Source organism: Oncorhynchus tshawytscha, linkage group LG33 (assembly GCF_018296145.1).
Source record: "Oncorhynchus tshawytscha isolate Ot180627B linkage group LG33, Otsh_v2.0, whole genome shotgun sequence".
Classification (NCBI taxonomy): domain Eukaryota; kingdom Metazoa; phylum Chordata; class Actinopteri; order Salmoniformes; family Salmonidae; genus Oncorhynchus; species Oncorhynchus tshawytscha.
The window spans coordinates 369,272-383,687 of NC_056461.1; the positions used below are offsets into that span (position 1 = coordinate 369,272).

General features: G+C 40.6%; 1 protein-coding gene across 2 annotated transcripts in view; it reads right to left on the minus strand.

Moving 5' to 3' along the window:
* Positions 1 to 2,371: 2,371 nt before the first annotated feature.
* Positions 2,372 to 14,416, minus strand: part of LOC112230734 (mitogen-activated protein kinase kinase kinase 1) — a 166,685-nt gene continuing 154,640 nt past the window's right edge. For both annotated transcript variants that reach the window (XM_024396986.2, XM_024396985.2), the window contains exons 19-20: positions 12,178 to 12,309; positions 2,372 to 3,412 (exon numbers count right to left, since the gene is read on the minus strand). In XM_024396986.2, coding sequence (XP_024252754.1) covers positions 3,263 to 3,412; positions 12,178 to 12,309 — 282 coding nt within the window. In that variant the 3' untranslated portion in view covers positions 2,372 to 3,262. The remainder of the gene's footprint in view (positions 3,413 to 12,177; positions 12,310 to 14,416) is intronic.

Here is a 14,416-nt window from a genome sequence, read left to right on the forward strand (position 1 = left end):
TTGAAAATAGAGGTTTTGAAGGTTCATTAAATTATAAACAAATAAACAAATATGCGTGACGCACACAGCTCAATCGTAACAGCAGTTAAGAGGCCGACGGGGGATTTCTTTTAACGCCGTGGCCCGACATTAAAATGTTGTTGGGAGACCTTACCTCCATACTCAACAGATGTCTCAATTCGTAAGGATAGTTTTGAAGAGAGAATATAACATCCAAAAAGCTAAGAAACATATCCGTTTATATATATATATATATATATATATATATATATAATAAATATACACTGAGCATACCAAACATTAGGAACACCTTATTTAACCTGTCTCCTACCCTTCACCTACACTGATTGAAGTGGATTAAACAAGTGACATCAATAACTTTCACCTGGGTTCACCTGGTAAATTTGTAATGGAAAAAGCAGGTGTTCTTAATGTTTTGTTCACTCAATATAACAATTTTTGTTACATACACAGTACCAGACAAAAGTTTGGAAACACCTACTCATTCAAGAGTTTTTCTTTATTTTTTTACTATTTTCTACATTGTAGAATAATAGTAAAGACATCAAAACTATGAAATAACACATATGGAATCATGTAGTAACCTAAAAATTGTTAAACAAATCAAAATATATTTTATATTTCAGATTCTTCAAAGTAGCTAACCTTTGCCTTGATGACAGCTTTGCACACTTCGCATTCTCTCAACCAGCTTCACATGGAATGCTTTTCCAACAGTCTTGAAGGAGTTCCCACATATGCTGAGCCCTTGTTGGCTGCTTTTCCCTCACTCCAGGGTCCAACTCTTCCCAAACCATGTTGTTGGCGGTTGGGGCCACAGTGTCTCCTGACCCCTCCTGTCTCAGCCTCCAGTATTTATGCTGCAGTAGTTTATGTGTCGGGGGGCTAGGGTCAGTTTGTTATATCTGGAGTACTTCTCCTGTCCTATTCGGTGTCCTGTGTGAATTTAAGTGTGCTCTCTCTAATTCTCTCTTTCTCTCTTTCTTTCTCTCTCTCGGAGGACCTGAGCCCTAGGACCATGCCCCAGGACTACCTGACATGATGACTCCTTGCTGTCCCCAGTCCATTTGAACATCTTGGCCATGTTCTGTTATAATCTCCACCCGGCACAGCCAGAAGAGGACTGGCCACCCCACATAGCCTGGTTCCTCTCTAGGTTTCCTTCTAGGGACTTTTTCCTAGCCACCGTGCTTCTACACCTGCATTGCTTGCTGTTTGGGGTTTTAGGCTGGGTTTCTGTACAGCACTTTGAGATATCAGCTGATGTACGAAGGGCTATATAAATACATTTGATTTGATTTTGATTTGATTTGAATTGGGTTGCAGCACTCCCTCACTCTCCTTCTTGGTCAAAAGCCCTTGCACAGCCTGGAGGTGTGTTGGGTCATTGTTCTGTTGAAAACAAATTATAGTCCCACTAAGCGCAAACCAGATGTGATGGCGTATCGCTGCAGAATGCTGTGGTAGCCATGCTGGTTAAGTGTGTCTTAAATTCTAAATAAATCACTGACAGTGTCACTGGCCAAAGCACCCCCACAACATCACACCACCTCCTCCATGCTTCACGGTGGGAACCGCACATGCGGAGATCATCCGCTCACCTACTCTGCGTCACACAAAGACAAAATCTCAGATTTATCAGACTAAAGGACAGATTTCCACTGGTCTAATGTGCATTGCTCGTGTCTCTTCTTGTTATTGGTGTTCTTTAGTAATGGTTTCTTTCCAGGAATTTGACCATGAAGGCCTGATTCACACAGTCTCCTCTGAACACTTGATGTTGAGATGAGTCTTATTTGGGGAAAAAGGATAATAACTCTAATGAACTTATCCTCTGCAGCAGAGGTAACTCTGGGTCTTCCTTTCCTGTGGCGGTCCTCATGAGAGCCAGGTTCATCATACTGCTTGATGTTTTTTGCGACTGAACTTGAAGAAACTTTCAAAGTTCTTGACATTTTCCGGCTTGACTGACCTTCATGTTTTAAAGTAATGATGGACTGTCGTTTCTCTTTGCTTATTTGAGCTCTTCTTGACATAATATGGATTTAGTATTTTACCAAATAGGGCTATCTTCTGTATACCACCCCTACCTTGTCACAACACAACTGATTGGCTCAAACGTATTAAGGAAAGAAATTCCACAAATTAACCTTTAAGAAGGCACACCTGTTAATTGAAATACATTCCAGGTGACAACCTCATGAAGCTGGTTGAGAGAATGCCAAGAGTGTGCAAAGCTGTCATCAAGTCAAAGGGTGGCTATTTGAAGAAAATATATTTTGATTCGTTTAACACTTTTTTGGTTCCTACATGATTCCATACGTGTCATTTCATAGTGTTGATGTCTTCACTATTATTCTAAAATGTAGAAAATACTAAAAATAAAGAAAAACCCTTGAATGAGTAGGTGTGTCCAAACGTTTTATGTCTTTGCATGTCTTAAAAGCAAAATCTTAAAAACAAAAAAACAGTTCAGACAAATACTGGCATCATAAGCGTTCACATTCAGTGTTAAGCTTGCCAAACTAGCAAAGTTTCTGTTAGATATGTCAGCAATCCCTGAAACACTTAAGTGTTCTTCATGATTATTCGACTAAGCTTGATGGCCCAACAGTAAAATGCACATTTTAAAGGCATCTTTGTAGAAACGCAGTTATGCACAAAATCAACCGATTAAACCGCTTCATTGTGATTTTCTTCTGAGACTTCTGACCAGACGATACAACATAAGTGATAAAAACCATCTTTACTCCATCGTCTTCCATTTGTGTTTCTAAGGACTTGTTTTTAAAATGGGAATAACTTCTTGAAACCTTTGCGGCACTGCAAAATGGCTACGGAAGTGGTTAAGGAACCATTTCATTACCAGAACAAAGCCTTGAAGAGCAATACAGACTACAGTATACCAGCATGGCCCTGTGACTAAGAATGCACCATTTTCGTAGTAGAAATTTTGCGACTTGCTTTTTGCATTTTGTGCTAAGATACAGCAGTTTGAGGCCATAGTAGAAGGGAGGGAGAGAGGAGGGCCCAGATACTACTGTCCATCCCAGGCCCTCCACTCTTGACTGGGGAGGGTCTGGGGTGCAAGGAAGGTAGTAATGGTAGCGGTTAGGGAGGTTGGTCTGATTGGAAGCTTTTAGAGGAGGAGAGAAACCAGGCTTGGCTAGGCCTTCAGTAGTATTTCCGTACGGACGCTTTGGGATAGGGAGGGTAGTGGACTGGGGGAGGATGTTGGGGACTACCAGTTGAGACGGAAGATGGGGTGCTTGAGGAGTTCCCTGGAGGGGGGACGGTCCGTGGGCTGCAGCTCCAGGCAGCGCAGGGTAACGTCCCTCAGTCCCGCAGTCAGCTGGGGAGGGATGGAGGGTGCACAGGTGGCACTCGCAATCTGGGGGAGAGGGAGAGAGGAGGTAAGGGTGAAGTTATGATACTGTAGAAACCCTATCAACCACAAGGACTTTGGATGAAAGAGGAAGGCCAATAGGGTGCTTTTTCAGCTATATATACAGTGGGGTCCCGAAATTATTGACACCCTTGATAAAGATGAGCAAAAATGACTGTACAAAATAAACAATTGAAATACTGAGCTATAGGGGGATCATGTGACCCTTGAACGAGATGGCCACATGAACTAAGAGCTCCGCACAAGTAGTTTCCAATTCTTAATCTTACCCCCACTTCAAGTTAAAACTCCATTAGCTTTAGTAAAACAATCATGGAGGCTACAAAAGGCGACATTACAGTTGACATTTTTACCCAGACTCGACCAATAGCCGTGGAAAAAGCCTCCGAGAAACAGCTAGCTTCAGAAAAAGATAGTGCCATTAGCTAGGAGCAAGAGGACCCGTCCCCTCGCGAGGGCCAACAACTGCCAACCTCGCACTCTGTTGAAGACATCCTTTCTGAGCTAAGATCCCAACGTACAGAACTCAACATCAAATTAGATCAAAGTTATCTCAGCTCAGAGTGATAGGGGGCAAGGTGACAACCCTGGAAAATGCTTTGCCTGACATCAACAACAAGATAAGCATCAACATGGGGTGCCTGGATGAGGCAGAGGGGCGAATCCTATCCGTGGAAAAGTCACTGGCAGATGCCATGGAAACAATAGCATCTGCTAAAAAGAAAATAGAGCATCTGGAAGAGAAAACAGAGGACATGGAAAATAGGGGGTGAAGGAATAATTGTGTTCCTATTAAACCTGACCAAAAAAGAAGAGGGAAACATGCCACTGATCCGCTACCTGCAAGACAAACTTCCTGAGTGGCTCCACCTGTCCACCGACAGGCCCATAGAACTGGAGAGAGCTCACCGAGCACTAAGGCCCCCACCAGCAGCCAGACAACCACTGTGCCCAATCACCATATGTTTCCTGAGATTCACCAACAAGGAACGAGTCCTACAGGGGGCAAAAATCACAAGCATTTCGCTACACTCGCATTAACATCTGCTAACCATGTGTATGTGACAAATAAAATTTGATTTGATTTGATTTGAAATCAACACCATTACAGTGGGTAATGTCAAACTCACCTTACACCAAGATCTGTCTGCTGGAATACGGCGAAAGCGCAAAGAGTTTGACGAGGTGAAGAAATACTCCATTGACTGAGGCATCTTTAGGGGATTCAAATACCAAAACAAGCTCAGGATTCTTCACCAAGGAGCCCTGCTACACTTCAAAACTCCCGAAGAGGGCAAAACATTTTTTGAAGGACAATGCTGGCCACTGAGAAATGGACCAATGATTAAAAGTGATTACTGTTATTAATAAAGGAGGTGAGAAGACATATAGCCGACATTCAATGACCCACCCGCCCCATTAAATGTCATCATAGCCATCTAATTTGAATTTATTTTATTTTAGCTGAGAGAGGGATAGGCCCTATAGCCTAACCTAGGCCTACTAAACTTTTATCTTTATTTTCTCCCCTTTTCATTATTATTGGTAGTTATCATTTTCACATAGGCCTTCACCATTTATAGCCTGTCGATTACGACTCATTTACAGACCTAACAGGAGCCTCACTGTGTCAATTTTATCCCCATGGCCTTATCCTGTTGATATTTTGTTTTAATAAAAACAAACAACTTATCCTATAGATTCATCTTGATTTTAACTTAAGTAGTATTTTCGTTTTTGGCTAAAAAACGTACGATGGACGTTTGATGCCTTGCCCCCAATTAAAGGGATATCAACCAGATTCCTTTTCCTATGGCTTCCTCAAGCAGTGAACAGTCTTTAGACATAGTTTCAGGCTTTTATTTTGAAAAATTAGCGAGAAAGAACCAGAAGCTACATTCCGGTTGGCATATTATCGATTGTATATTGTAAAAACAACCTGAGGATTGATTATAAAAAACATTTGACATCTTTCTACGCACTTTACAGATACTAATTTTCATCTGCGATGTCGTGACCGCTCGAGTCTGTGGATTTCTGAACATAATGCGCCAAACAAATGGAGGTATTTTGGATATAAAATAATCTTTATGGAACAAAAGGAACATTTATTGTGTAACTGGGAGTCTCGTGAGTGCAAACATCCGAAGATCATCAAAGGTAAGCGATTTAATTTATTGCTTTTCTGACTTTCCTGACCAAACAGCTAGGCTGCTAGCTGTTTGTAATATTTTGTCTACTGAGAGAGATGTTCTTACATAAACGCTTGTTATGCTTTCGCCAAAAAGCTTTATGGAAATCTGACACGCCAGGTGGATTAACTTCTAAAGGTATAGGGGTCAGCATTTTCATTTTTGGATAAATAGCGTGCCCAATTTCAACTTCCTGCTACTCATGCCAAGAATATAAGATATGCATATTATTAGTAGATTTGGATAGGAAACACTCCAAAGTTTCTAAAACTATGTAGCAGGCAAAACCCAGAGGACTAACCGTTCACACTTTTTTTTGAGGTCTCTGTCTGTTCACTGACTTCTCATTGGCAAACAATATTTCTTAGGAACTTGTTTTCAGTTCCTACCGCTTCCACTGGATGTCACCGGTCTTTGGAATTTGGTTGAGGTTATTCATTTGTGCAATGAAGAAGTAGGGCCATCCTGGAAAAGGGTAACGCTGTTGAGAGTTGGCCAAGACTTGAAAAGTAGCGTTAGTTTCCTCTCGTGCTCTATTGAAAACAGATAGACCTGTCTTCAATTTGATTGATTATTAACGTTTAAAAATACCTGAAGTTGTATTACAAAAATAATTCGAAATATTTTGGCAAAGTTTATAGGCAACTTTTAAAATATTTTGCAGTGACGTTGAGCATTTTGGAAGCGCGCCAAAATGTTCAAACGCGCCAAATAAATTGACATGTTGGATATATATGGACGGAATTAATCGAACAAAAGGACCAATTGTGATGTTTATGGGACATATTGGAGTGCCAACAAAAGAAGCTCGTCAAAGGTAAGGCATGTTTTATATTTTATTTCTGCGTTTTGTGTTGCGCCTGCAGGGTTGAAATATGCTACCCTCTTTGTTTACTGTTGTGCTATCATCAGATAATAGCTTGTTATGCTGACGTTGGCAGGATTCACAACGAGTGTAGCTTTATTTGAGTATCTTACATCTGTGATTTAATGAAAGTTAGATTTTTATAGAATCGTTTGGAATTTGCCGCGCTGCATTTTCCCCATTTTTTGCCCAAGTGGGACGCAACCGTCCCCTATACCATAAGAAGTTAACAACAAGCTAAGCTGTGTTTTGCTATATTGCACTTGTGATTTCATGAAAATTAAATATTTTTAGTAATTTAATTTGAATTTGGCGCTCTGCAATTTAGCGGATGTTGATGAAAATGATCCCGCTAACGGGATGGGTGCGTCAAGAAGTTTTAAGGATTTGCTGCATAATTTATTTTATTTGGTCCAAAATTGTTCCCGTTTTTTGGAACACAGAATTGAGACTGAGCGTGGGGTTAATAGATCCAAAGGGATATGTTGAGTTGTTTGGGAACTCGGCTGGGGTGTTCAGAGATTGTTATTTTATGTACACCATTTACTTATCTTTTATATGATCACAGCTGTAACTATTATCCACCTTTACCCAGAGGTAACTTTCACTACAGTTCGATTACTGCTTGATGACATTGACTAGTACCTTAAATCTACTGACATGGAACTGCCATGGTCCTGGTCATGTAATAAAATGGAAAAAGATATGTGTTCTTAAAAAGGAAAAAGCAAACATCACACTATTAAAAAAGAGACACACCTCTGTAATGAACTTGCTAAACTCTGCAGAGCTTGGGTGGGAGAGGTGGATTTCTCGTCTTTCAAATCAAACAAACAGTAGAGGCACAGCCATTCTTATCCATAAGCATGTTCCATTCATAATTGACAAATACATATCTGATCTGTGGGGGAGATTTATTTTGATAACTGGGTCACTGTATGGGCAACCAATTACTATATTAAACATATACGCCCCTAACACAGATAGTCCTGCTTTCATGTAAAAAATTATAACCCTGTTCAATGAGCATTGTGTTTCCTTTGGAGTGGTGGCTGGAGATTTTAATTGTACCCTCAACCCAACCCTGGACAAATCATCTCAAGTCCCCACCACAAACCCAAGATCTGCAAAGATATTGAACTCTTTTACTAACGAATGGGAATGATAGGGCGGCAGGTAGCCTAGTGGTTAGAGCGTTGGACTAGTAACCGAAAGGTTGCAAGATGGAATCCCCGAGCTGACAAGGTAAAAATCTGACGTTCTGCCCCGGGAACAAGGCAGTTAACCCACTGTTCCTAGGCCGTCATTCTAAATAAGAGTTTGTTCTTAACTGACTTGCCTAGTTAAATAAAGGTAAAATAAAATAGATATCTGGAAAAAAACTAATAGCAAAAGTATCTATGGACTATACATACTACTCTAATGTCCATAACACCTACTCTCGTATACAGTTGAAGTTGGAAGTGTACATACAATTAGGTTGGAATCATTAGAACTCATTTATCAACCTCTCAACAAATTTCTTGTTAGCAAACTATAGTTTTGTCAAGTCGGTTAGAACATCTACTTTGTGCATGACACATATAATTTTTCCAACAATTGTTTACAGACAGATTATTTCACTTATAATTCACTTGTATTACAATTCCAGTGGGAAAAAAGTTAACATACACTAAGTTGACTGTGCATTTTCTTTAGGCTTTAGAAGCTTCTGATAGGCTAATTGACATCATTTGAGTCAATTGGAGGTGTACCTGTGGATGTACTATAAGGCCATAACTTCAAACTCTGTGCCTCTTTGCTTGAAATCATGGGAAATTAAAAATAAAATCAGCCAAGACCTCAGAAAAAAATGTGTAGACCTCCAGAAGTCTGGTTCTTCCTTGGGAGCGAATTCCAAATGTATGAAGGTACCACGTTCATCTGTACAAACAATAGTACGCAAGTATAAACACCATGGGACCACGCAGCCGTCATACCACTCAGGAAAGAGATGAATGTACTTTGGTGCGAAAAGTACAAATCAATCCCAGAACAACAGCAAAAGACCTTGTGAAGATGCTGGAAGAAACAGGTACAAAAATATCTACAGTGGGGAGAACAAGTATTTGATACACTGCCGATTTTGCAGGTTTTCCCTACTTATAAAGCATGTAGAGGTCTGTAATTTTTATCATAGGTACACTTCAACTGTGAGAGACGGAATCTAAAACAAAAATCCAGAACATCACATTGTATGATTTTTAAGTAATTAATTTGCATTTTATTGCATGATACAGTGCCTTGCGAAAGTATTCGGCCCCCTTGAACTTTGCGACCTTTTGCCACATTTCAGGCTTCAAACATTAAGATATAAAACTGTATTTTTTTTGTGAAGAATCAACAACAAGTGGGACACAATCATGAAGTGGAACGACATTTATTGGATATTTCAAACTTTTTTAACAAATCAAAAACTGAAAAATTGGGCGTGCAAAATTATTCAGCCCCCTTAAGTTAATACTTTGTAGCGCCACCTTTTGCTGCGATTACAGCTGTAAGTCGCTTGGGGTATGTCGCTATCAGTTTTGCACATCGAGAGACTGACATTTTTCCCATTCCTCCTTGCAAAACAGCTCGAGCTCAGTGAGGTTGTGTACAGTGTACTTGTTCTCCCCACTGTATATCCACAGTAAAACGAGTTCTTTACCGACATAACCTGAAAGCCCCCTCAGCAAGGAAGAAGCCACTGCTCCAAAACCGCCATAAAATGCCAGACTACGGTTTACAACTGCACATGGGGACAAAGATCATACTTTTTGGAGAAATGCTCTGGTCTGATAGAACTAGATAGAAAAATAGAACTGTTTGGCCATAATGACCATCATTATGTTTGGAGGAAAAAGGGGGAGGCTTGCAAGCCGAAGAACACCATCCCAAACATGAAGCACGGGGGTGGCAGCATCATGTTGTGGGGGTGCTGCTGCACTTCACAAAATAGATGGCATCATGAAGGAGGAAAAATATGTGGATATATTGAAGCAGCATCTCAAGACATCCGTCAGGAAGTTAAAGCTTGGTCGCAAACGGATCTTCCCAAATGGACAATTACCCCAAGCATACTCCCAAAGTTGTGGCAAAATGGCCTAAGAACAACAAAGTAAAGGTATTGGATTGGCCATCACAAAGCCCTAACCTCAATCCTATAGAAAATGTGTGGGCATAAATGAAAAATATTGTGAGAGCAAGGAGGCCTACAAACCTGACTCAGTTACATCAGTGTGAAGTGTGAAGCTCATTACCCTGTGAAGTTCATCATAATTTATTTAATCTGCAGACTAATAAACTGCATGCTTTCCAAAGTCATAGTGGGAGGACCACACAATATTACTGTGTGGCTAGAATTTACTTCAATATGATGGTTGTTATATCAATATTTGCATATAAAGTGTTTTTATTTCTCGCTTAAAAATATCCCACCTTTTCTAGGGTATTTTCTGGGGTCAATATGTGGAAAGTTTACTGTCAAAATTGCTGATCCCATCAAGCTTGTCATGACATTTTATATACCCGAAATGTACTTTACTCGCATAAAAAGGTTGGATAGAAACCTGGTTATTAAAAACCTGTGGTTTGAATTGAAGAAAGGGGGATACCTGGTCAGTGGTACAACTGAATGGATTCAACTGAAATGTGTCTTCCACATTTAACCCAACCCCTCTCAATCAGAGAGGTGCGGGGGGCTGCCATAATCGACATCCACATTTTCGGTGGCAGGGAACAGTGGGTTAACTGCCTTGCTCAGTGGCAGAACGACAGATTTGTACCTTGTCAGCTCAGGGATTCAATCCAGCAACCTTTCAGGTACTGGCCCAACGCTCTAACCACTAGGCTACCTGCCGGGCAGTCCATCAGCGCAGGCGAAGGATATCAAGGATCTGGAAAGACTCTGCATAGAGGAATGGTCTAAAATCACTCACAATATGTTCTCAAATCTCATAAAATTCTGCCTGAAAGTGGAATTATGTGGAATTATGTTTTTCAATATGACCTTAACAATTATGTAAGGTCTCAGTGAAGCAGTACTATTTTAAAACACAGATTCAACCACAAAAACCAGGGAGGTATTCCAAATCCTCGCAAATAAGGGCACCTATCGGTAGATGGGTAAACATTTTAAAAAAGCAGACATTGAATATCTATTTGAGCACGGTGAAGTTATTAATTACACTTTGGATGGTGTATCAATACACCCAGTCACTACAAAGATACGGGCGTCCTTCCTAACTGCCGGAAAGAGGCCAATGGTGACTTTAAAACAGTTACAGTTTAATGGCTGTGACAGTAGAAAACTGAGGATGGATCAACAACATTGCAGTTATTCCACAATACTAACCTAATTGACAAAGTGAAATTGAAGGAAGCCTGTACAGAATAAAAATATTCCAAAGCATGCATTCTGTTTGCAACAAGGCAATAAAGTAATACTGCATAAAATGTGGCAAAGGAATTCACTTTTTGTCCTGAATACAAAGTGTTATGTTTGGGGCAAATCCAATACAACACATTACTGAGTACCACACCCCATATTTTCAAGTATAGTTATGGGTATGCTTGTAATTCTTAAGGACTGGGGAGTTTTTCAGGATAAAAAAAATAATGGAATGGAGCTAAGCACAGGCAAAATCCTGGAGGAAAACATGGTTCAGTCTGCTTTCCATCAGACACTGGGAAATTAATGAACTTTTCAGCAAGAGAAAAACCTAAAACACAAGGCCAAATCTACACTGGAGTTGCTTACCAAGAAGATAGTGAATGTTCCTGAGTGGCAAACTTGTTGTCTAGCAATGATAAACAACCAATTTGACAGAGATTGAATACTTTTTTTTTTTAATAGTGGGCAAATGTTGCACAATCCAGTTGTGGAAAGGTCTTAGAGACTTATCAAGAAATATTCACAGCTGTAATCGCTGCCGAAGGTGTTTCTATGAAGTATTGACTTAGGTGTCTGAATATAGAATATAATATATAGATATTTCGGTATTTAATTTTCAATAAATTAGCAAACATTTTTAAAAACATGTTTTCACTTTGTCACTATGGGGTATTGGTGAAAAGAAAAACAAATATTTAATCAATTTTGAATTCAGGCTCTAACACAAAAAAATGTGGAACAAGTCAAGGGGTATGAATGCTTTATGAAGTCACTAGAGTACTGTATGTCTTTTACAACTATACGTGAGTCTTTACAGCTATATCTGTGTACATCAATCAATATAAAGTAATGTTGTGACAGTCTATCCTGTCAATTATTTCAGTTCAGCCTTACAAGCAGAGAGTGCCAACTCCATCTAGTTGGGGAAAACACTGATTGTGCAGTTTTTTGTGGGTCGCATATTCAATGATAATGCTAATGACCAACAATATAATGTCTAGGTATAAGATATTTCTGGTCCTGAAGACAAATTGATCACATATCTAAGTGACTGGACATGGTTTCCTTGGTTTCCTTAAAATCCTAACTTTGTGGCTTTAATTATAACGATAATAAATGCCCTTTAGCAGACACTTTTATTCAAAGAGACTTGTAGTCATGCGCGTGTACATTTTTCACATTGGGTGGCCCCAGGAATCAAACCCACAATCCTGACATTTCAAGTGCCATGCTCTACCAACTGAGCCATACAGGACCACACTACTTGTATTGACAGTACCTTGAATATGAGGGCTAGATGGTTGGAGTGTTTCTCTGCGTTCCAGGGGGGCTTGGCACACGACATCTCGATGACGGCACAGCCTACACTCCACACATCACAGCTCCGGCCATACTGCTGTCCACGTAGCACCTACAGAGTCAACCATATACTGAAGGTGTCAACATATGGACAAATACATTGTTTATTGAATTTGAGCATTTAATGCACGCACACACTACACACGCACACTTTAGCAGCAGAATGGACTGAAATGGCAAGCCATAGTTACACAACAGACTTATTTTTGGTGGATGGACACAATGTCAAACCAAAGGATGTGACTCTGCCAACGAGTTAAATTTATCACGGAGCCTCCCATCATGTTTTGTTGGGTCTGTATTTAGTTGCTCTCTTTCTTCATTCTTTATCACGACTATGGCTTCAATTCCGCTAGCTGCTTGAAGCCACACAGTTCACGACTATGGCTTCAACGCCGCTAGCTGCTTGAAGCCACGCACTGGACTTGTATGATCACCCGGCTACGCATGCCTTTCCCTAACGTCACCATGCCGTGTCGATTGCTGTTCTGGTTTGTAACTATTGTTTTATTTCACTGTAGAGCCTTTAGCACTGCTCAACACGCCTCGGCTAACAATTTAGTTCCACCTCCCACACACGCAGTGACATCACCTGGTTTAAATGCTATTTCTAGAGACAATATCTCTTTCATTATCACTATAGGCACAGGTTTACCCCCACTGCATTCACATCCTACTATACCTTTGTCTGTACATTATGCCTTGAATATATTCTACCGTGCCCAGAAATCTGCTCCTTTTACTCTCTGTTCTGAACGCACTAGGCGTCCAGTTCTGTTAGCCTTTAGCCATACCCTTATCCTACTCCTCCTCTGTTCCTCCGGTGATGTTGAGGTTAATCCAGGCCCTGCAGTGTCTACTTCCACTCCCATCCCCCAGGCTCTCTCATTTGTTGACTTCTGCAACCGTAAAAGCCTTGGTTTCATGCATGTTAACATTAGAAGCCTCCTCCCGAAGTTTGATTTATTCACTGCCCTAGCACACTCCGCCAATCCGGAAGTCCTAGCCGTGTCTGAATCCTGGCTTAGGAAGACCACCAAAAACCTTGAAATTTCCATCCCTAACTATAACATTTTCCGACAAGATAGAACTGCCAAAGGGGGCGGTATTGAAATTTACTGCAAAGATAACCTGCAGAGTTCTGTCTTACTATCCAGGTCTGTACCCAAACAATTTGAGCTTCTACTTCTAAAAATTAACCTTTCCAGAAACAAGTCTCTCACCGTTGCCGCTTGCTATAGACCACCCTCTGCCCCCAGCTGTGCCCTCGACACCATATGTGATTTGATTTCCCCCCATCTATCTTCTGAGCTTGTGCTGCTAGTTGACCTAAACTGGGACATGCTTAACACCCCGGCCATCCTACAATCTAAGCTTGATGCCCTCAATCTCACACAAATGATCAATAAACCTACCAGATATAACCCCAAATCCGTAAACACGGGCACCCTCATAGATATCATCCTAACTAACTCACCCTCCAAATACACCTCTGCTGTTTTCAACCAAGATCTCAGCGATCACTCCCTCAATGCCTGCATCTGTAATGGGTCTGCGAGCAAACGACCACCCCTCATCACTGTCAAACACTCCCTAAAACACTTCTGCGAGCAGGCCTTTCTAATCGACCTGGCCGTGGTATCCTGGAACGACATTGACCTCATCCCGACAGTAGAGGATGCCTGGTTATTCTTTAAAAGCGCCTTCCTCACCGTCTTAAATAGGCATGCCCCATTCAAAAAATGTAGAACCAGAAATAGATATAGCCCTTGGTTCACTCCAGACCTGTCTGCCCTTGACCAGCACAAAAACATCCTGTGGCGTTCTGCATTTGCATCGAATAGCCCCCGTGATATGCAACTTTTCAGGGAATTTAGGAACCAATATACAAATCAAAATCAAATCAAATCAAATTTTATTTGTCACATACACATGGTTAGCAGATGTTAATGCGAGTGTAGCGAAATGCTTGTGCTTCTAGTTCCGACAATGCAGTAATAACCAACAAGTAATCTAACTAACAATTTCAAAACTACTGTCTTATACACAGTGTAAGGGGATAAAGAATATGTACATAAAGATATATGAATGAGTGATGGTACAGAGCAGCATAGGCAAGATACAGTAGATGGTATCGAGTACAGTATATACATATGAGA